The sequence below is a fragment of the Chrysochloris asiatica genome, unplaced genomic scaffold, assembly GCF_000296735.1.
Source record: "Chrysochloris asiatica unplaced genomic scaffold, ChrAsi1.0 scaffold00164, whole genome shotgun sequence".
NCBI lineage: Eukaryota > Metazoa > Chordata > Mammalia > Afrosoricida > Chrysochloridae > Chrysochloris > Chrysochloris asiatica.
In genome coordinates, this window is record NW_006408682.1 from 3,719,034 (window position 1) to 3,743,872 (window position 24,839).

A 24,839-nucleotide genomic window follows, 5' to 3' on the forward strand; every position below is an offset into this window, starting at 1 on the left:
TAGAAAAACAAAAGCATGCTAAATCAGGCCTCATTCAAGTATGAGTAATACTGATGTACAGAAGCACCTCAGTAAGAAATGATTCTACAAAAATATTTCCTTTTTCTGTCTTGATTATTCATTAAAAATGTAATGCTTGTGTTTTGATCAACTGAAGGCTAATGATAATTATAGCAATAATTTAGTCAAGAATGCATTTTTTTTTACCATTGAGAGCCTTATGATTATGCCAAATAAAAATGAAATTAAATTTATACCCTATTTTTTTATGGAAAAGAAAAATGTGATAAATGATTTAGAAATTGAAATATATTATGACAAAATTCTGTGGAGAAAATAAAACTTAATGAACAGTGCTCACAGTTTTTACAGTACTGATGATGTGATGGCAGGTATCAAATCATTAGGGTATTAAAATTTCACTGAAGATATTTTTAAGAATAATGACAGTTTTATCTTAAATCAATGTTTACCATCAGAAATTGCATCTAGGACAGAATAAAATTTTAAGGTCAACATAAAAATACTTGAAGGAGTTCATAGTTTTTTCAAAATTATTTCTCTGGTATTATTTTTTCCATGGCAAAGCATATATATATATGAAAATCACTGCTCTGAAGTTTCCAGCTAAAGTGAATATTTCAATATACAAATGTAAAAGAACTGGCTGCGGAACCTGGGGGAGACAGAGAATGACTGGCAGGAAGGTAGAGCAAAGGCACTGCAAAAACAGAGGCTGCGCAGGTGATAAAAAGAACGGAGAGGTGATGACAGAGATCAGCAGCAGGGCCAGCCAGCTTCTACACACCAGATCACAGGGGGACAAAAGATCAGCTCCCCCATCAGACAGAAGTTCAACAGTGCCCAGGAAACAAAAATATAACACCAAACTGAGGAAGCCTACAGAACGTTTTTCAATTTCAATGTCTCTGAAAGCGAGTGCAAAGAAAACCATGGCTCATATTTATTTCTGAATTTTAATGTCTACTTTGGCTTCAAGCCACTCAAGGGACAAATAGTTTTTATTCCTTTAATTGCTTCATGGGGCTCTTGAGACTCACACAAACACATCTCACACATACAAGGTTTTATTTCTGTCCAAAACCAAATTTTTAAGCCAAGAATCTCTAAAAACCATGCTAATTGAAACAAACAAACTTAGCTTGGCTGCTTTCCACCCAATACTTCAGAATAGTCTGTCGTATCTTTGAAAAGCAGTAAATTAAAAGGGGTTTGGACATATATTCTAGAAATAAAAGACGTGTGGCACAAATAGATACAGACACAAACAACTATGTTTGTTGCAGCATTATTTACAAGAGCTAAAAGATGAAAACAACCTAAGTGCCATCAATAGATAAATGGATAAACAAATTCTGGTAAATGCATACAGTGGAATACTACACAATAAGAAATCATCATGAAACCTGCAAAACACCTTTTAACATGGATGAATCTAGAGAATATTGTTGAGTGAAATAAGTCAATCACAAAACGGCAAATATTGTATGGACCCAATATTATAACAATTCAAGAAGAGATACATGAGGGTAACTCTAAAAGTACTGCTACTAGAGTTTCAGTTCATACATGCACTGGCTTACTCCAAACACACTGTGTTTAACTAAACATGTCTCTGCACTCAGTAGATGGCGACAGACAAGTTCTCTCAGAAATGCATTTGAATTGTCTTAGTCTCAAATAGGGTGCTTTCAACAAAAAGGTCCAACCAAAACAGTGACTTCCAAAGTTCATTCATGGTTATGGGAGATGAGAAAATGAGGGAGGGAAACTACTTTTTCGATAATATAGACACTTGTTACTTTAGTGATGGGAAATTCAATTCCAAATATGGTGAAGCCAGCATAATTTGACCAAGGCAAATAAAGACACTAAGAAGCACACAAAAAAGGTGACAATTTCAGTAAATGTTACTACATACACAATCTTGTAACAACAGGAAAAAAAAAAAAAAAAAAAAAAAAGCCCCCAAAAATACCTGTGGTTACGTAGGTAGATATGGATATATATATGTAGAAAGGACGGCAGATTCAATAAAATACATAGGCATGTTCAGGTGGTACCTGTAGGCACGTATACATACACATTCAGATGTGCTGCATGTATCCATAGGTATAGCAAACCACAAAGGGGACACAGTTACAGATGCTTCCTATCCAAACAAGTCAAAGATTTGCTGGGTTAAAAGTCTTTGGAGCAAAGTCCGGAAACAAGTGTAAATTGCTACAATTTAATGAACTTGACCCATACTTATGGATGTAGTAGCTCAAAGTATTACTGACATGAGGGAAAGAGTCCTCACATGGTCCTCAATGGCGGGGAGGGGGTTTATAAAGGCATGAAGTGACTGGCTTGTAAGTTTTCAAGACGGAGTTTAGTTTCAGAGTGTGTGGGGGAAGGTAGAATCCCCACTGATAGTTTTCATCTTGTCAAGATACGTCTGGTGAAAAGAGATGGGGATGGGATCCACTGATTTAATAGTGAGTAGTATTATCATACCTAATTGTGACTGTCACAACTGTAAAGGTAGAAGTTTTGCATCATAAAGGGAGGAGTAGCTAATCTTACATTCCAGGAACAGAGGATCCAAGGATCATCAAGGGAGAAGAGCATGAGTGGAATGTAGGACCCTATCCAGAGAAGCAGCGATACCAGAGATGGAGGCAGAGACGATGACATGGAGAGATAGGGCAGTTGAGGACTCCAGACTCATGGAAAGAGAAAGGCTGTGTGTTAGTGGCCAGGAGGCAGGCTTGCAGAATATGCCTTTGGGTTGTTTAAATGATTACATATTCCTGAGTGTTTTTGTGCACATCTAAAAAAAAAAAAACAGAAGGAACAGAAGCAAATACTGTTTGTTGAATGATGATGCATGGAAGCGAATCTAATCATTGCAATGAAATGAAATATGATAGGATGCGTGCATAACTGGCCTTCTCTCATGTAAACTATCACTCAATTTACAATAAAAGCTTTATAAACGATTTAAAAAAAAAGTCTTTGGACCAAAGTCTTGTGGGACAATTTAGACAATGGGTGTAACACCGTTCAGTAAGATAGGGTCCAATACTCTAGTTTGGTGAGGCGTATTGGGGGTCTTTAAAGCATGTGAACAGTCATGTAAGATACAACGATGGGTCTCTACTCAAATAGAGCAAAAGAGAATGAAGGAAACCAAACACTCAAGGATGAAACTAGTTCACAACTCATGTGAACCAGGGCCTCTTCTAACCTGAGACCAGAAGAACTAGATGTACCCATCCACCATTACCAGAAATCCTGACCAGAGACACTATAAAAGGCCCATTAGAATGGGAGAAAAATGCAAAACAAAACTCAAAACTCCTAAAACAAAGGCCATACCTACTGGACTAGTAGTAAGAGCCGAGAGGAACCCCTGAGGCTATCACCCATAAGATGCCCTTTGAACATGGGACTGATGCTATTTCTGCAGGTCACCTTTCAACCAAACAATAGATGGGCATATAAAATAGATAGTATCATCACCTATAAATAATATGGTCCCTTAAACAATCACACAAGACCAAACAACCAACATTTATCCAAAAGCAAATATGAGAAGGCAAGAAGAGAAGGGAAGCTAAACGAACAGAAACAGAACAAACAAACGAAGTAATGAGAATACTGACACATTATAACAGGTGCAACCAATGGCACGGGGATAATGTACATAAAAATTGCTAAAGGAGGAGGCTAATTTTCTGTGCAAACTTTCACCTAAAACACAATGAAATATTATTTAAAAATACTCTAACATGGAGATCGAAAAAGGGAGATACAAGGTCAACTATAATTCTCCTTGACAAGCAGAAGTGAAAGTATAAAAAGTCAAGGATGGGTCAAGCAAACTAATTTCTCTCTCACCTCATGAGGAGCCCCTGAACCCCTTCTTTGTTGAATGGCTCTTATAAGAAGAAAACAAGAAACTTCTGCAATGCTATCCCGTTTATACAGACAAATGTTAGAAAAACAGTCCCTCTAAGTTTGGGTACATACATTCAGCTGGAGGGGTAATAATTGTGTTGTGTGGGAGTTCCCAATCTCTTTGTAAACACTGAGATGAAGGTTCTTTGCTCAGCCGAACTCTCTTAGCTATCCAGGGGGAAAAGGAGTTTAACACTCAATAAACTATATCTAAATTAAATCTCATCAACAGTGGACAGGTGGAGAGCGTGGTGTAGCACAGGGCTTGTTTGTCAAGCAATGGAGAGCTGGAGGGAGCGATGAGGAAAGAGTAATGCTGGGGAAAACTGAGGATGAGGGGTCTGCAAAGGACAGAAGTCTGGGAAGACAAAAGAGCTACCTGGCCATGGAACCAGGCAGCAGCTGCCCTCACATGTGGTCATCACCCCAACAGGGGTCTCATATCCACAAATCCAATCTGAACTACTGACAAAGTACAACAACCAGGAGAGAAGAGATGATCAGATTCAAAAGAAAACAATGTAAAAGGTGCTATGTCTTCAATTACAACATTTCTTCCGATTTAAAAAAAAAGGTGGCAGACGGGACCAACAATTGTTGCTCTAGCACTCTAAGAAGTGTGTGGGTCTTCTGCAATGGAAATACAATTTTATCCCAGTGAAGAATTGTCACAATCACAATCAAGAATGCTTCTTGGATTTAACATTTTCCCTTCATTCAACCATTTGGTTTGAGCCAGGCACAAAGCAAGACACTGAGAATACTGAGGTCTGACATAATCCTTGCACTTGAAAAGTTAGTAGGCAGTAGAGACAGGGAAGTAGTTTTAAACACACCCATCTGGTTTAGACTGAAAAAAGCATACACAGGGTACTACTGTGGGAGCTCACCAAAGAGCCACTTCACCCACCCAGAGGAGCCAAGGAAACGCGGACAGAGAAGTGTTAGTAGGAATGAGCCTTGAATTCTGAAGGCATTACACAGTCTTGTGGAAGCTGAGAGAGCCAGATAAATGCAAAGAAGCATGGGGCCAAGTGGCATATCTGAGGAACTACAAGAGATTTCAGCGAGGCTGAAGCACAGAAAGATAAAGAGTCATGATCAAGTTGATTCCAACTCATAGTGTACATCACAGTAACACTGTATTCCACAGGGTTTTCCGTGGTTGGTTTTCCAAAAGTGGATCTCCTAACTTTTCTTCTGAGGTAGCTTTTAGGTAGACTCAAACTTCTAATCTATCAGTTACCAACCAAAAGCACTTAATGTGCCACCTAGGGACTCCATGGCTAAAACTGTTAAGTGCCGTCAAGTTGGTTCAGACTCATAGTGACCCTGTACAGGGTTTCTGAGGAGTAGCTGGTGAGCTTGAGCCCTCGACCTTATGGTTCAAACCAACCTTGCAGTCCAGTACATTAACCCGCAGTGCCACACCAGGACTCCATGTCTAATGTTGTTGTTGTTAGGTGCCATGAGGTATAAAAAGGAGAGAGGAAGTTGGCTGGGAAGGAAGGTAGAGGTAGATCATGAAGGACCTTGTACACTATGCTTGAGAAGGGATTTCATTGTAAAGCATCCAAGGAATCGTTAAAAAAAAGCTTAATGGAGCAAGTACCAATCACCTCTGACTTACAGAAAGTCCCTTCACCTAGCGGCGGTGTACAGGTAGGACCTGGAAAGGGGTGAGAACAAGGGGATGAGATCAATCCAGGAACTGCTGCAGTAATCCAACTGAGAAATTAAGAATCTGAATTAAGGTGGTTGTGGGAATCGAAAAAGGGAAGTGAGATCTTTAAAAAGTAAAAATCAGTGAACCTTGGACTACCTGGATGCAGCAGTGTGCTAGTGAATGTTTAACAGCTCTCTGAAATACTACTACTAATAAAAAAGCAATGTCCTGATTAATGTTGTTGTTGTTGTTATGTGCTGTGGAGTCAGTTCTGACTCATAGCAACCCTACATAGGGTTTCCGAGGCTGTAAATCTTTACAGGAGCAGAAAGCTTCATCTCTCTCTCGCAGAACAGCTGGCAGTTTCAAACTGCTTATTTGCAGTTCACAGCCCAATTCGTAAACACTATGCTACCAGAACTTCATAGCATTCACCAATTTCCACGGTGTAAATACTCCCACTGCTATTTCAAGTTCCCACCATGATGTCACAGAATGCAAAGCTGGGAAGTGAATGTGCACAGTCACCAGCATGCCTTCGTGGGAGAAATGAGAAGAAGAGGTTCTCGAAAACCCAAAGTCTTTCTGGGTGTGGGAAGCTAGGCGTGGTACAGGCTAAGGAATGTAGGAAGTTCATTAGAGTTAATGAGCACTGTCTGTCTGGGGCATATTGAGTTAGAGGCCTCGGGGGGCCTTCACTGAAAAGATGTTCAGCAGGCAGCTGGATACATGGATTTTAAAAAGTCAAGTTAGCCATAAATTGGTATGAAAGTATGCAAAATTGTGTGTGGACCAAAAAGGTAGGAGGACAAAAAGCACAGACCTCTGAAAAATACTAACATGGAAAAAATGGATGGGAAAGTTTATTAAGGCATCCAAATAAGGACTTACAGAAAGAGAAAATTCTCAGGGCCAAAAGCCTAGTCACCAAACAACCAATTCTCTGAACATCAATTCACTAAAGTAAGCAAATTTAACTAATTCATAAAAACATATTTCTTCTAATCAGCTATAAAGCAATAGAGTAGATAAAATTTTCTACTGAAAACTGTTCAGTATATGTACTAATTTTCAGTCAACAGATTTGTTTAAAGGTAGCATTCAAAATGGCAGGCATTTTAAGAAATGTGCAGTATTCAATAGCATCAAATGCCACCAAAAGATCAAGAGGTGGTTGTTGTCGAATAGAAAGTGTTGAAGAGAAAGAGCTAATATTCAAAGAGAAACTACAGACTCAAAAGAAAAGAGTCAGAATAAGTGATGTGCCAATATTCCAGAAGAAGAAAGGGAATGAGATCTAGAGCAAAGTTGCCAAGTGACATGAACTTCCCTAAATCCATTTCTGAAGCAACTCCTATCTGAGGTCAGTTTCCTTTTACTACCATGATCCAGATATGTGTCATTAACTTAATGGCTCTAACGCAATTCCATGTAAGTCTTCCTTATGATGATTCTGGTATGTATCTTTTTGCTAGAGATCTATAATCACACACATAGCTGTTGTTGTCAAGTACTTTCTATGAATTCCATGAGTAGTTCCAATTAATTATCGAACCCAAAAGAGAAGAGGCAGCCAGTAGGTGAAAGTAAGGGTGTCATGTAGACTCCCACACTTGCAGCTGACATCTGCCAACGTCCTCTCAACCTGTGAGATCTGCCCTAGCTCTGTGTGGGTCAGAGAGAGAAAGGGGGTGCCACGTGGGTAGCTGGTATCAGAAATGACAGAAATAGGTGGGAAAGTGGGGGATGGGTCAGTTTCCACATCTGGGGGAATGGATTCATGCTGATTCTCATCCGCAAAGTTATCCTCAAACGGATACACTCAAATTTTACTTCACAAGTATTTGATGCCCACACTGATGTATCCTTACTCTTGGGAATACATTATATTTATATTTGTTGTTGTTGTTAAGTGCCGTCGAGTCGGTTTCGACCCATAGCGACCCTGAATAGGGTTTCCGAGGCTGTAAATCTTTTATATTTAGTATATATATTTATTCTTTAATCAATATACCAGATTCTTTCAAATCAACTCAGTGGACTGCTTAGTTAAAAGATTAAATGCCAAAATTGTTACCTAACAGTTATTGAAGGGTTGCCAGTTCCTATAAATGAACTTAATTTCTTAAACATGTTTGGTTATTTCTCGTCAATTTACAAGAGCCCTGGTGTGGTGCTGAAGGATACGTACTGGACTGCTAATGATGAGGTTGGTGGTTCAAACCCAGCAGCCTCTTCTCAGAAACTCTATACAGGGTTTCTATGGAGTCAGAAGCGACTCCACAACATTTAACACCACCAGTCAATTCAGGATTTCCTCTAAATTAGAGCTTAGTCATTTGTCAAAAGAATCAGAGACGCCTGGGGTACTTTAGCAATCTCAAACTCTGGTCCCCCAGACACTTTTTTCTACATGATCCACCTTATAAGATTTAGTGTGTTCGGTGTATTGTGTGACTTGTCTCCTCTTTATACCCACAGACTAGGGAATAATGAGATACTCCAGGATCTGCAAAGGCCAGAGAAACCTGAGAGAAATCTCACTGTACACCCAAAGTGAATCACAAGGGATAGAGGGTCTGTAGGAAACCTCACTATGCACCTGGAATGAATCACAAGGGGTATAGGGTCTGTAAGAAACCTCACTGTACACCCGGACTGAATCGCAACAAGGGGTATAGGGTCTGTAAGAAACCTCACTGTACACCCAGAATGAATCACAAGGGATAGGGTCTGTAAGAAACCTCACTATACACCCAGAATGAATCACAAGGGGTAGAGAGTCTGTAAGAATACACTAGTCACTAGTAGGAATTTGGCAAAAAAAAAGAAAAGCATTTTCTCTGAGTGGAAAGGTTCAATGTGGCTCTCAAATGACACAACAGTCAACAGTGCTTTTATGTAAGGAGTATGTTTTGCTTTTTTTCCCACATACTGTCTAAACTAGCAAGCGTTTCTGTTGTTTTCAGAATATATGCCAGTAATAATTGTTAAAGGAAAGTTTCTGACAGGGCAGAAACTCCTGTTAAAAAATGTTCCAAGAAACAATCCAACTGAGGTAAAATGAGGGTTGTTGTTAACTGCTATCGAGTCAGGTCCAACTCATGTATACAGTTTCCAAGGAACAGATGGTGGGTTTGAACCACCAACCGCGCAGTTATCAGTCCAGGGCGCATCCCACAGCACCATGCAAGGACGCCAGAAAGGAGGTGGTAGTGGCTGTTGTGAAGTGTTGTCGCTACTTCAAATCATTGTTGTTAATGCCATATAGTTGGTTCTGACCTATAGCAACCCTGTTATAGAGTCCCCCAGGAGCAGTTAGTGAGCTAGAAACACCACCCCGTGGTTCAAACCAACTTTGCAGTCCAGCGCATTAACCCCCAGTGCTACACCAGGACTCCAGTTACTTCAAATAGAGGACGCTAAAAATGTAACTTAGTACAAAACAAAGAAACCCCAAGGAACCACACTAAACACTATGTTGGGGGCATTATAGAAAATTCTGTTTTTCCTTGAAAATCAAATCTAGTTGAATATCAACTTAGGAAAATTACTAACATGCATGATGAGTCTTTTTTATTGCTTTCAAAAAACAAATAAATTAGTAACCTACCGTCCGTCTGAGATTTACTGAGGAATATTGTGCTGGCCCGAGGATGGTCTGAAGGGTTGAATTCCATGTTCAAATCTATACAGAAAAAAAAAGAAAATATATAAATAACCATTTGATAACCAAGGGGGGAACAAGATTAATTTTCATATTTTTTTTTTTTTAAACCTGAAATTGCTAATACACTGAAGGATTCTGAAACCCTACAGTTAGTTAGCATGCTCACATATTTTCCTTGGGTTCAAATGAGAGCACCGCTATGTAGAAAATCTTAAAAAAATTAATCCTTACAAATTAAGACACTTGGCTGGAGATCTATTAGCCTAAAACTCCATTTTCTTCTATGACAGTGAGCTGTGCACCCAGGACAAAAAAAATAGAAGGCCAGAGTTATAACATGTAATTAAACCAAGCTATGTGCTACAGATAGTAAATGGTACTCTCTTGTTAAAAGTGATTAAAATAAGATATCTCAGTTGTTGAGCCAAAGCATCATCTAAATGCCCTGCTAATTAAGACTGTTATTTTCTGAAAGGGCAAAATTTATCCCTTAGAGCAAAAAGGCTGCCAAACTGCTCATCTGTGGACCCAATCTAGGCCAGAAATGTGCTTGGTTTGATCCATACATTTTCATCTTAAAAAACGATGCCAACAATTATTTTAAAACACTTCAACAATTCAGATATTTTTAACACAGATATATTTAAATATATTTTTAAACAGATATATTTAAAAATATGAAATATAAATGAAAACAAACAAACCACTTCTAGATCATTCGGTAATACTTAAACGGTCATAATCAACTGGAACCAAGACTCACTGAGATGAAACACACAGTCTCCAGGTTGTCTACTAAGATACACACCATCCTGACACCTCACTTTTGTGTCAACCCTCCCTCCCCTGCACACAGGCATTTATAGTGCAAGGGTCCCTTCCTCAGAATAATCTCCAAGGTTATAGGTTTGTTCAGTTTGGATATAAACAATTTAGGATCTCATTAAAATTTAGAAACTTTGGATCTCTTTTCAATTAAAAGAAAAAAAAAAAGATTCCAAAGGGAAACAATGGCCAAACACAATAGGAATATTAAGTTGGGGAGGAAAGAAAAAAGACCAAAAGTATTAGAAAGCCAGGAAGGTCTTCAAAACAGCTTAAATCACTGCAATTAAAACTACATCGGGCTCAATTATTTCAGTTAAGTTTGCCAAGAAACCTACCTACCACCAATAAAAACAGATGGTATCTATCTTTGCTTGAGTTGCTAATCAAGTCGAAGATACAGGAAAGAAAAACAATGAAGGTCATACTATACAGCAGGCAACGAACGTATCCACATAGATTTATCCTCAGCAAACCTTTGAAGTTGGATTATTTTTCCCTACATGCACAGCTGGCTTCCTGGGCTACAGCTTTTGACCTCTCTCTTGGTAGTTGCTTAAAGAAAAACATCTATTAAATCTTAAACAAATGCTATTTCAATTATCTGGTCCGTGTTCTACGAGAGCTAAATAAAAGTACAGTTTCACAACTTTAGGCATAAAAGGGTTTTTGATGGAAGGAAAAAGTGGGTACCGGAGATGCTGACATTTTTTTTCAGGCAGATAAAGTTAAATCAGAAATCTCCCAGTAAAAAGGGGATTTCTGCTTCAATAGACTCTTGTTATAAAGAGATTAAATAAACAAATGTGCTAAATTATTCTTTGAAGACTTCTGCATATCAAAAGTATAAAGATAAATATGCAATCCCAATCCTGAAGAATGCTGTTAATTTCCAAAACTTTAGTCCAGTGTGCAGGCACTGCCTAAACACCCAGGGTAACACCAAGAAATCAATCACTAGAACCGAGGGCCTCCGACTGTCTAAGTATAGGATGAGCATGGATCTTCACTATAAAATCTACTTTATTCCATAACAGTGAATTCTGACTCATCCACCAGACTAGCATTCTTGGAGACCCACTTTTATTCTTAAAAAAATTAGTAGGAGTTTATGGTGGTGGTAGTTATGTGCAGTGGAGTCGGTTCCGACTCATAACAACCCAGTACAGGGTTTCCGAGGCTACAAATCTTTACAGGAGCAGAAAGTCTGATCTGTCTCCCGTGGAACAGCTGGTAGTTTCGAACTGCTGACCTAAAGATTCACAGCCTGATCCGTAACCACTACGGTATCACACCAAAAAAAGTACAAAACTTCCCGTTTTTGAACTAAAATAATGCAAGACTACCAATCTTTTGGAGTCCTTGTGTGACACTGTAAGATTAGCACTGGGCTGTGAACCCCAAGGTTGGTGGTCCAAACCCACCAGCTGCTCCTCAATCTCTATGAGTCAGAACAGAATCGACAGGATTTAACAACAACCATTCCTTTTAGGGACCCTGGTGGAGCAATAAAGAAGTACTGGGGGCACAGGGGTTAAGCACTGAAAGGTTCACACCCACCATCCACTTCACGGGTGAAAGATGTGACAGTCTGAGCCTATGCAGATCTACAGCTTTGGAAAACCTACAAAGCAGTTCTACTCTATCCTATAGGATCACTATAAGGAGCTCTGGTAGCGTAGGAGTTATGAATCGGACTGCTAGTCTCACAGTTAGCAGTTTGAAACTATGAGCTGCTCCACGGAAGAAAGATGAGGCTTTCAGCTCTCGTAAAGATTTACAGCCTCGGAAACTCTATGCAGGGTTGGTATGAGTCAGAACCAAGTCCACGGCACATAACAATAACAACATAGGATCACTATGAGTTGACACCAATGAACCCACTGTTTTGTTTTGCTTTGTAGTGCAGTGGTTAAGCACTTGGTTGCTAACCAAAAAAGTCAGTGGTTCAAACCCACCTGTGGCTCCACAGGAGAAAAGATCTGGCCATGTGCTCTCCTGAAGATTATAGCCTAGAAAATCCTGTGTGGCAGCTCTACCTTATTACACGGTGGCTATAAATCAGAAATGACTCTACGGCATCTAACAACCACCATCATTCCTCTGGAAATTTAGATCCCAGTTTTAAGTCCAAGAGCTGTCCTGTAGAACAATCCCCGGCTATCTGGAGATTAGGACTATGTATGTACGTTTATCCACAAATCCTCAAAAGTACTGTTCAATATACTATAATAGTCACAAGTCCTGAAGATTGTGAACACAGAATCTGTTAGAAACACCAGCACATCTAGATGGCTGATACGAGCCCACCATTAACAAATCATGTGAGGAGTATTTTACTGGCATGGAAATAAAGAAATCATCTGTGTCTGAAGGAAGTCATACACAGTATCATTTGGGGGTGGGAAATAAGTACCTGTGCTGCAAATACGTTACAAGAATGTACACCAATAATTATTATCTGCAGTCAAGTCTATTCCCATGAGTGGAGGCAGGCTGGGTGTTCAGAGTACAACTATTCTGTGATCTTTTAGAAGCACACTGCCAGGTCTGTCTTCCAAGGCACTGACCTAGCAGTTAGTCAATCATTTACCCTTTTGTGCCATCCAGGGACTCCAAACTACCTTTGAATAATGTGGCTAAGTGATTTTATATTTTTATTTTTACCTTTTCTGTGTTTTCTGCATTAAACATAATTTGTTGGTCTGCTTCAATTAGTAGTTCAATTACTGCTGTAATTACTGGTTAACTATAGTAAATTTTTTTTAAAAACTTATTTTAATAAAACAATCTGTACAAATGATTTGAGGCTATATGAACCTGCAAGTGCTTGGACTATTTTCTCTTGTACATGCTGGCTGCTGTGCATGGCTGCCACTGTTCATCATTCCTTCCCTTGAAGTGAGAGGGGACTCGAGCCGAGACGAGGCCACCCACCAGAACAGCCACTTCCTAGAAGAACTCACTCTGGGGCCCTGAGAGAGGTTCCCTCACACTCTGCCAGCACCTCTGTGTCTCCATACTTGTCCTATTTGGGCCATTTACTCCACACACCAGGCCCTCTGCTGGCAGGCAACGCTTGAGCGAGCAGATGGAACCAACACAGAATCTTACAGCAGCAGGAGGGGAGGATTCATTGCTTACTCTTCTATGGGGAAAGCAAGCAGCAGGAATTAAAATGCCAGGATACAAGAAAAAGGTCCGCATATGTTACATTGACTCAGACCCTCCTTTGCATCACAGGACGTTTCCTGCGTGGGTAACAGACTAGGGATCGTCTTGTCTGACCCAGTTCAGTAACACGGAGCTAGTCAAGAGTTTAGATGTCTTCGAGATCAGAGTCTGACACAAAGATCATGAAGCAGGGAGAGGTAGCCCAGAGGCCAGGACTCTAGTCTCCAGTTAGAATTCCAACTGCTATTCAATAGGCCAGTGCTATTCAACTGTCCGTGCTAGGGCAGACTTTGCTCAGGTCCTGACTCTGCTAGAAAGACTCGCACCTGAAACATAAGGGAGGCAGAGGCTGATGAAGAAGAGAAAACCCTGACACTGGGCTCAAAGGAGAAATCAGCTTTTAAAATTCTCCTTGGAATTTAAGTTTTAGGATCTAGATCCTGGGTCAGGTTATCAGAAGGTTTTTGCGCTAGGAAAAATGGCAAATTCTCTACTGCTGGAAACAAGTGTGTACTCTGAGAATTTCCTGAGGTCATCGCTGATTTCTATTTGGAAACATACTCACACGTTTATGCACTTTAAGCAGCAACATTTTCATGAACCTTCCTGAACAGACTTAGAGATTAAGTATTTAACAACTTGCTGCTTTGCATTTTTCTCCAATCCTAACACAGATTTATACATTCTACAGTATAGAGCTCTGGTAGCGTAGTGGTTACGAATCGGGCTGCGAACCGGAAGGTCAGCAGTTCGAAACTACCAGCTGCTCCGCGGGAGAAAGATGAGGCGATCTGCTCGCGTAAAGATTTACAGCCTCGGAAACCCTATTCAGGGTCGCTATGGGTCGAAACCGACTCGACGGCACTTAACAACAACAACAACACAGTATAGAGAGCAAGTAATAAATGCTTTGCCAGGTGGAAACCAGCAGCTACCTTGTATAACAGGACCAGTCTGAAGGAATTGATTTCTCAGGCTACTCTTAATGTGAAAGCAGGGCAAGGGCATGACCCTGGCTTATCTAGCACTGATTGGAATACGCAAAAAGGCAGAGGACAAAGGTACAAGTTGGTGTTGATATTTAAACAAAGCCTAAAACAGTCAGGTGTTTCCTCTGATTCAAGTCTAAGACAGCAATCCTAGATCTTGAAACGAAATATGGCAATGAATGGCGTTACGTGCTTTGGCAAGGGAACGCCAGCTTTTTGGAGAACATAAAACGAGAAAAGGCACCATTCTCAAAAGCCAACCCAAATAAACCCTCTGTATTACTCAAACGTAACAATCAGAGGTCAAGCGTGGCAAAATAGCTGCTTCAGCCGTGAAGAAAAGAATTCCTGTACTGCAGAGAGTCAGGAAAAATGACACCCAGAACGTGCACAGGGAGCTGGAACACATTTTAAAGAGTGGTGGTCTCCTATCAGCACAATGATGCTTCTGAAAGGCAAGAACTCAAAGAAAGAAATTCGAGGAAAAGTCACTTAAACTGATTACAGAACCTAACCATTTGGTTAAAGCCAGTTTTTAACACCATATAGCTGTTCTTGGGCGCTGTCATAGTGACCCCATGTGACAAAGCAGAAGGACCCCAGTGGGTTTTCTTGGTCACAATCTTTAGGGACGTGGATTGCCAGGTTTTACCAGGGAGTCACTGGGTGGGTTGGAACCATCAACCTTTTGACTGGAGCTTAACCAATGCGACCCCAGAGTTACCTATTTTTGAAGCAAGAGAGTTCATAGTAATTGTTCACATAATTCTCCATGAGTCCTCCACACCATCCCTCCCCAGAGCGCATCTGTGACCTCCCATTGCCCCATTCACTCCACCTGCAGAACTGCTTTCCAAAAGAGCACAGTTTCACACTTTCCCTACTTGCCCCCATCAAACTCTTGAAGTACATCATCTGCTACTATATCTAGAAAAAGTACAAATTTGTAACTTGTTACTCTTCTGGGTGATTTTTACATTTTAGTAAAGAACACTGGCCTCACACACAAGGATTTGCCCCATGCCTGAGAAAAGCTCCCAAGAGATCAGCCAATGACATCATGCAGAAACCCTCAACACGGCTCCCAAGAGCTAGCCTCGGGGAGGGACCCAGAGAAGTCTGAGACATTTTTTATCCACTACAAACCTATAATTAATTTAGTTTGCAAATAAAATTAAATACACAAAACCATTAGAGGACAGTAACCACCCAGCATGTAATTAAGAGCTAAAATGTGGAAAATCTGACCAAAATCCTATCAAATAGAGAATGTTGTTGTTCTAGGGTGTCATCAAGTTAGTTCAGACTAATAGCCACCCTGTATAATGTTTCTGAGGCTGTAAATCTTTACAGGAGCAGAAAGCTTCATCTTTCTCCCACAGAATGTCTGGTGGGCTTTGAACCACCAACCTTGTAGAGTTCACAGTTCAGTGCTTATCAGACAGAGCCACCAGGATCCCATTAAACAGAGTACTGTTGTTGTTGTTAAGTGCCACTGAGTTGGTTCCTACTCATAGAGACCCCATATAGGGTTTCTGAGGAACAGCTGGTGAGCTTGAACCTCTGACCTTGCAAGTTCACACACTGCAGTGCCATACCAGGACTCCAAACAGGGCATGGTGGTGGTGGTTACGTGCCATGGAATTGGTTCTGACTCATAGTGACCCTGTATAAGGTTTCCAAGGGTGTAAGTCTTTATGGGAGCAGAAAACCTCACCTTTCTCCTGCAGAACTTCTGGTAGTTTTGAACTGCCGACCGTGAAATTAGCAGCCTGATTCGTATCTACTACGCTACCAGAGCCAGCATGCTTTAAATGAAACTACTCAGACAAGCAAAGGAATCCACTCCCCTTGGCAAGGCTATTCAATTTAATTTTGTTAAAATGATGCTTTGAGTCCCTTCCTCTCTACGATGTCCTACTGTAGTCAGTCCTCTGATACCCAAAAACTATATCATGTGTTCAACATGCTTTGAGTCCCTTCCTCTCTACGATGTCCTACTGTATTCAGTCCTCCAATACCCAAAAACTGTATCAGGATAATGAGCATTCTGTGTCATTACCATTCCTCATAAACTAGTGAACTGATTTCATGATCATAACAATGCATTCTTGATTTTGAAAAGCAATAGTCAATAAATGGTGAGATAAAATTTATACTTGTTGTTTTTAGGTGCCGACTCATAGCAACCCTAGGCACAACAGAATGAAACACTGCCCGAACCTGGGCCAACATCACTATTGTTGCCACACTTGAGTCCATTGATGCTGCCACTTAGCCAATCTCTCTCGCTGGTAGGTGTCTTCCTCATTTTCTCTTACCCTTCACCTTATCAAACATGATATCCTTCTCCAGTGACTGGTCCCTCCTGACAATATGTCCAAAGTATGAGAGACGAAGTTTGGCCATCCTGGCTTCCAAGAAGCACTCTGGCTGCACTTCTTCCAAAAAGGATCTATTGGTTCTTTTGGCAGCTCATGGCACTTTCAATATTCTCCAATACCATAACCCAAAAGCATCGATTCTTCTACGGTCTTCCTTATTCACTGTCCAGCTTTTGCATGCATATGAGGTTATTGAAAACACCATGGCTTGGGTCAGGCGCCCCTTAGTCCTCAAAGCTGACACCTTTTCTCTTCAACTCTTTAAAAAGCTGCATTAGGCAGCTGATTTGCCTAATGCAATATGTCATTTGATTTCTTGACTGCTGCTTCCACGAGTGTTAATAGTTGATCCAAGAAGAATGAAGTCCTTGACAACTTCAATCTTTTCTCCGTTGATAAGAATGTTGTTTATTGATCCAGTGGTGAGGATTTTTGTTTTCTTTACATTGAGATGCAATCCATACCAAAGGCTGTGCTCTTGGATTTTCCTCAGTAAATATTTTAAGTCCTCTTCACTTTCAGCAAGTTAGGTTGTATCACCTGCATATTGCAGGATGTTAATGATTCTTCCTCCAATCCTGATGCCACGTTTTTCTTCATATAACCCAGCTTCTCGGATGATTTGCTCAGCATACAGTTTGAATAAGAATGGTGAAAAATACAACCTTGTCGCACACCCTTCCTTCTCAAGCTGACTTCAAATTGTAGCATACGTATTTCTATCACTTATTTATTGACCTTCACAGTTAATTTGTGTGTTGTCAAGAATTATTTAATATGTGCCTTCTTTACTAAATGCCATATCTTTGAACTCTCACCTAATGACTGATATTCTCATGGGTCTGGGTAAGAGAAGGTGGGAGAAGATACTGATTCCGTGATGAATGTTAGCAGAATTCATTGGAATTGTTCACATAATTCTCCATGAGTCCACAGCCATCCCTCCCCAAAGCACATCTTTGTCAAGCGTGACAAAATAGCTGCTTCAGCTATTTGGAACTCCAGCCTGGGTATAAAATAGACCATCTCAGAAGCAGGAGAGGGGAATCTCACTACCACCAAAGAAAAAGAATCAGGAGTGGAGCGCATGTTCTTTGGACCCCGAGCTCCCTTGCACATTGAACCTCCTTGATCCGGAGGCAGTAGCTGTGATACTGGAGAAATGGCAGAGGAACGGCAGCAGAAGAACATGAGACACTGCAGAGCATGAGACACTGCAGTGCGCTTCCCAACCCCCAAAGCAAGTAAAGCCAAGTGGCCATGGGCAGATGGCTTGTTTGTAGAGCTAGGCGCTTCCAGGCACTTAGGTGGGGAAGGCAGTCTCACTGGCCCACAAAGCTAGAGCCGAGTGCCTTCAGACAGAGGGCTTATGGTAAAGTGGTACATCCTGTAGGCAGTTATCAGCAGCCGACTGGAACAACTGTGATCCTTTATCAGTGGATCATCCTTCAATACATCATCCGAATGGTTGGTTTGTCCATTTAGGTTGAGACAGTGTCAGTGTGTGGAGCCTTAAGGATCCAAGAGTTCTTATGTATCCTTGAAAGTCTTTGAAATTTAATGGTAGAAAGTCAACCTCAATTTAGACACCAACTGTGATTAGTTGACAACCCCAAGATTAACCTCAGGAGACACCACTCAACCTGTCTCCTGTCTACAGATAAACAATCAGTGAGGTCAGAATTTCAAACTTTTCAGTTTTAGGTCATCACATTCCCAAATCAGGCAATGATCTGCAAAGCAATGATGGAATCAACAAATAAGACCTGTTTATTTTCATTAGAATGGCTTACTTATATTTTTTAGTTACTATTGTCTGACTGAGTAAAAATCAGTGATTAGCTCCATTCACGAGTGACAATGAGATCAAAATCAAGAGCTTGACCTAATTAGTTTGCTTCATTCCGTTACTAAGGGCAAGTCCCAATCCCAGCAGACTGTATCTATGTCCCTATTGATAACAATCACTCTTGCTGTGGCAGCAAGCTGCTGCTACTGCAATTCCAGTAGATTCTCAAGCTACCTTTTGTACTCCCACAGATTTGAAATGTACTCCTCAAAATCCTAACCCATTTAGACTTGGTTCTTATTTTCTGTTTCACTCCTGACTTTCAGCTGTCTCCAAGTGTTATCACTGTGTACGTGTACATGTCTGCGTGTGAGGGGCTCCTTGTCTTGTCTGGGTGCGAGGGTCTCCTTTGTCTTGTCTGGGTGAGAGGATCTCCCTCTCTTGTCTGGATGTGAGGGTCTCCTTGTCTTGTCTGTGTGTGAGGGTCTCCTTGTCATGTCTGAGTGAGGGCCTCCTTGTCTTGTCGGGGTGCACATTCGATCTCCTCACGCACAGCTCTCTGCACACACACATCTGTTCTTGTCTACCTCTATTTGTCTCTCCAGCTCCCCCTTTTCCTATCTACCTCTCATTCTCCTCCACTTTCTCTTTCCACCTCTCATATCAGTTTGCTTTCCTTTTCTCTCCCCCTTCCACTGTCTCTTTCGAATATTTTAAGAGGAAACAAAGGAATCAGAGGAAGGCAGTAATGTTAAAACTAAAAACAAATTGTTCTGCTAATTGGGTATGTTGTTGTTAAGTCGTGTCCGACCCACAGTGACCCTGTATAGGGTTTCCAAGGAATGGCTGTGGATTTGAACAACCAAGTTTGCAGCTAGCAGTCCAGTGTTTATTCTATAGTGCCACACCAGGACTCTAAGATTGTTGTTGTTGTTAAGTGCCATCAAGTCGGTTCTGACTCATAGTGACCCTAGATACAGTTTCCAAAGAGCATCTGGTAAATCTGAACAGCTGACTTTGCAGTTCAAACCAACATTGCCATCTAATGCTTCATCCCATAGTGCCACACCAGGACTCCAGGACTCTTAAGAAAGGGAGATTTAAAAAAGAAACTATGTATGTGAATACTTACACACATACACACATATCCTACAAGTAAAAAACATAGTCATCTAAATTTAAAACTCAGTATCTGTGTTAAACTGTAGAGTAGACACATCCAGACACAGAAAACAAATCTGAGGTCACTTAGAATAAACTACACAGAGAAAAAGAGATACAATGAAAAAAGTTCAACTAGTAATGGTCCTAAATTCCATAATTACTCAGGTTAAAAAAATATTCTCAGTAGACGCCTTTAATTCCTTTAATCCGATAAAGACTCTCAGCCAAAACAATGTATAGCAGTCACAACATTTCATGGTGAAACATCAGCTGCATTCTCCCAAAAGGAAGCACTAAAGGTAGGCTCTTGCGCTCTCTCCTATTCAACATGGTCCTAGAGGTCCTAGTCAATGCATCAAGACAAGAAATATAAAATATAGAGATGTCTTGGATTGGAAAGGAAGAAACAAAATTGTCATTATCTGCACATCATTAGCTACAAAGAAAATACATGGGACTTTAAAAATCTAATGGTGTAAGATACAATTAGCAAGTAGAAATAAATTTCATCTTAGTAATAGTATTTCACTGAAAACCTTATGAACAGCAGAGAAACATTGTCAGACACAGTGTCAGAAAATGAGCCCATAAGGTTGGAAGGCACTCAAAATGTAACTGGGGAAGAATTGCTTCCTCAAAGTAGAGTTGGCTGTGATGACGCAAATGGAGTAAAGCCCGTGGGAGAAAAGCCTGCGGGACCTTCATTTGCTGATGGGGCATAACTCAAAATGAAGAGAAACAGCTGTAAACATCCATTAATAATCATGTTTGGTAAGATGACTGTCTTACCAAACAAAGCAAAAGAGGAAGACTCCCAGCGAGACAGACTGGCAAAGTGGCAGCATCAATGGGCTCAAGCGTGGCAACAATTGTGAGGTTGGCCCAGGATCGGGCAGTGTTTTGTTCTGCTGTGCATAAGGTCACTGTGAGTTGGTACCAACTTGATGACACCTAACAACAACAACAAAACAAGTAGTACCATATACTAGAGGTGTTCAGAAGTGTGTAGGGGGATTTCCGGCTATCACAATGAAAGTGGCTGCTATTTGTCTGTACCACTGTCTCACAATAAAAATCTGTGCCACACAATGGCAATAGGGAATTGAGAAACAATTAGTGAATAAGCAATAAGCAATAATAATGTAAGAATGACTCCATTTACTAAGCAACAGAAACACAAGACACCTTTCATTAAATCTAACATAAGACCATTACAGAAAAAACTATAAAATTTTATGAGAGGTCAAAGAAGTACGTGTGTGTGTGTGTGTGTGTATATATATATATGTTGTTTTTGGTTTTGGAATCCTGGTGTGGTAAGATAGGATAAGCACTGGACTGCTAACTACAAAGTTGACAGTTTAAATCCATCAGCCACTCCATGGAAATCCTAGGGCCGCTATATGTCGGAATCAACTTGACGGTATTTAATAGCAATGGATATTTATTTGTGGTGCTCTAGGATAAGCAGTGGACTGCAAGGTCAGTTTGGATTCCAGGTCGGCGGTTCAAACTCACCAGCGCTCCTGGGAAATCCTACATAGGGCTGCTATGAGTTAGAAGTGACATGGCAACACTTAGCAACAATAATATACATATGTACCATCCAGTCAATTCTTATACATGGTAACCCTATGGATGTCAGAGTGGAGCTGTGCTCCATATAGTAGCTAAATTTTCAGAAAATTTAGACCTTTCTTCTAAGTGCCTCTGGGTGGGCTCAGATCTTTCAGTCAGCAGTGATGGGCATTAACTATATGCACACATACCTAAAATTATATACATATGTCTTTATTCAGACTCCTGGTGTGGTGCTGGTAGGATCAGCATCGGATTGCAAACCACACGATCAGCAGTTCAAACTCACCAGGTGCTTCCTCAAAACGCTATGCAGGGTCACTAAGAGTCTAAAACCAACTCTCCAGCACTGAACAACAGCAACGCCATTATTCAGTGCCATGCCTGTGTGTCCAGCCCTGAGCTGAATGCTGAAATAGGAACCCAGCAGTGACTGTGACAGACAGGGTCCCTGCCTGGTAAATGATCCATCCATTTGTCAGAATGTTTGAAGATTATCATTCCGTGTCATTAACAGTTCATATTACAAACAAATTCCTTTTGTTTTCAAAATGAAAACGGCACATTGTGGCTTTTCTAGGATCCTTGCCTTACCCTAACGTTATTTCTCCCTTGAGCATCTCACTGATTCAGACCCCATCCACTAAAAGTCTGGGTGGTTGACAGGGGATTAAAAAAAAAAAAAAAGGATAATGAAATGTCAATATGATAGGTTGGGGGGAGGGGGGTGCAGAGAAACAGTAAGATCTACAAGATCAATGTTAGTACCTGCTCACATTCATACTCAATTCAGTGCAAGCAGAGGTGCAAGTTGACAAAGAATGTTTTATGATCTGTGAGTCTTACTATCCTAGTCACTTCTCTGTGGTCCACCAACATAGGACACACAGGCTTTTGCTGACTTCCCGCTTCATTATTTCTGCTCAGAATAATTGGCCAGCTCTTCCAGTTTAACCCTGCTTCCTGTTTTCCTCATCTTACTCGTTTTATCCACTAACACTAAGATACCACACAAGTTTCGTTCGTTTTTCATGGGATTGATGTAGGCCAACCCCTTTGCCAAGAACACTCTGTAGATCAGCCCAGCTGATCAACACCTATCCCATTTCCCACCTCCACCCCCATACACACACACTTAAGTCCAGGTTAAGAGTCCTAGAAACATCAACGCTTACTAAAATGTACTTTTCCTCCCTCCCACCAAGTTCACTGCAGGCTTGGGTTTAATCAGGTTTCTTATGTCCCCACAACTGCTGCTTTAAATGCGGATGCCTCCCAAATGGGTACTGCCTGCATAAAACAGTCAGCAATAGATCCAAATGTTGGTTTAACGTTTCCTATACGCCACCAAAGCATCGAGCCAGACACTTGTGGTAACAAAGATATTTTAGAGAGAGTCCTGCTATGAAGGAACTTCCATCTATTGGCAAAGAGAACCCATTTCTACAAATTACCCTGAGAGCAGAATGCAGTCAGGATCACATGGGGAGCACTAAAGGGATGTGCTCCTGCTTTTATGGGGAGGGGAGAAGTGCATTCACAAAGCCAGAGTGCTCAGTGCACCCCACCCATTAGAAGGTGGAGTTTTGTTTGAAGAACATTGCTCAGAGATGCAAGTCATTTGAGCCAGAAAGAAGAGGAGGGACCAAGGTGCCTGGTGGTAAGACAGAAGAAAGTTTACTTCAAGGACAGCCAGCACATGTGTGTAGCAAGTTCTAGAGGAAAGCAGAAAAGGAGAGGTGAGTTTCTGGCCAGGATGTAGAAAGCCTGAAGTGCTTAAGAAACAGCTGATTTTCTCCTGCGGACAAAGGGGGTACAAAGCACCAGTGATTTTCTTCAGAAATTCAAGTGTGTCTGCTGGTGTTTACATTTAGAAAGATGGTGGTGGCGTGCCGTGGAGTCGGTTCCAACTCATAGTGACCCTGCATAGGGTTTCTGAGGCGGCAAATCTTTATGGGAGCAGAAAGCCTCATCTTTCTCCCGCAGAACCGCTGGCAGTTTTGAACTGCTGACCTTGAGGTTAGCAGCCCAATTAGTAACCACTATGCTACCAGAACTCCTTATTTAGAAAGATACTCTTTTTTTTTTTTTTTTAATTTTTAAGTGAAGTGCAAAGTTTCAATACAGCATAAGAATAGAAAAGGAGTGCAGGAGGGCAGCACTTCCATGACCGGGCAGGACAGAGTAGACACTAGAAAGGGAGAGAAAGGAATAGTCAGAAACACCACACTAGAAGGCTTGTAAGTCCGTCTTCTGCCTATGACTGATTGGAATACCTAAAATGGGGCTACAGCGTCCCCAGTGAATGAGGCTTCTTTTGGAGCCTTTACAATACATAAAACTATAGGTAGAAATCGGAACCACATCCAGATCTCCAGAGATCAGAAATCTCCACTTGAAAGGACGTGCAGACCAGCCTGGAGCGGCTAGAAAAATAAAAGATACCTCTTGAAAGAAAGACCTGCAGGAAAAATGGAGGCAAATGAACTGTTACTACTACAAGAACAAACAAATCGCTTCCCTAGGAAACATCAAGGCAAGTGGCCAGGTCCTCTCAACGCAGACCCCCTTCCAAGACTAAGACTCAACGGAAATGCACGCTCTGATTGGTGATCATACACATCACCGATGGGGGGAAGTGGGGTAAAAGCAGCAATGAAGCGGCAAGCTAAGCCCTACAATGCTCAGTGGACTTCTGTGGACCCAGTTGGAGACCCGGTTGGCAAGCAGTGTGAAGAGACCTGGGGACTCTTGGGCCATGGAGGACTCGAGAGGAGAGTGGAACTACTGGCTAACAGGAAGAGAGGACATATGCACAGGAGCGCCCACACTTGCAAATGATACCCACGTGACCTGGACCGGATGACTGGATGTTCGGAGCTCAACCAGGAGAGGAAAGAAAAGGGGGGGAAAAAAAGAGTGAGCTAATACAGTCTGATGAACTTGACCTATACCTATGGAGTAGCGACTCAAAAGAGGTAACAAATCCTCACAGAAACAAACATTCACACACGCCCCCACACAGAGTGGACAGAGAAGGGCAGCTTGGACATTGGATACTCAAATTGGAAGGGGGTGGGGACTACAAAGGCAAGAAGTGACTGACTTACAAGCTTTCAAGAGGGAAGCTGGTGCTAGGGAGCATGGCGGAAGACAGAATCTCCAGTAGGTACTATTCAATCTGTCTGGGCGGAGCTGATGAAAGGAGATACAGATGGGTAACTCGTGATACTGTAGTGAATAATGCTTATCAGGACGGACTATGAGGGTTGGAAATGCAAAGTAACTCGTGATACTGTAGTGAATAATGCTTATCAGGACGGACTATGAGGGTTGGAAATGCAATGGTAGAAGTTTTGTAACAAGGAAGGGAGTGATTAAATCTCCAGGATAGGAGAGGTGACCTCTGGGACCATCAACGGAGAAGAGCTGAGAGCAGGTCCCTACCCAGACAAACAGAGATGCCTGAGATGGAGACAGAGATGATGATGCAGAGTGATGAAGCGACTGGGGACTTTGGACCCAGAGAGGGAAAGGGACTGTGGGCTGAAAACTAGGGGGAGGAGGGGGAAGTGTAGGGGTTTCTGGGATATATCCTTTGGGTGGCTGATGATGCATGGAGGGGATTGGAACC

At 41.3% G+C, this 24,839-nt stretch overlaps 1 protein-coding gene across 2 annotated transcripts in view; it reads right to left on the reverse strand.

The window, feature by feature from the left end:
• CCNY (cyclin Y) overlaps positions 1–24,839 on the reverse strand; it is a 248,728-nt gene that overhangs the window by 76,512 nt on the left and 147,377 nt on the right. The window contains exon 2 of one of the 2 annotated variants that reach the window (XM_006871228.1): positions 9,246–9,320. The exons of the other annotated variant lie outside the window; for it this stretch is intronic. Within the exon in view, the coding sequence (XP_006871290.1) occupies positions 9,246–9,320 (75 nt within the window). The remainder of the gene's footprint in view (positions 1–9,245; positions 9,321–24,839) is intronic. 2 annotated transcript variants of the gene reach the window in all.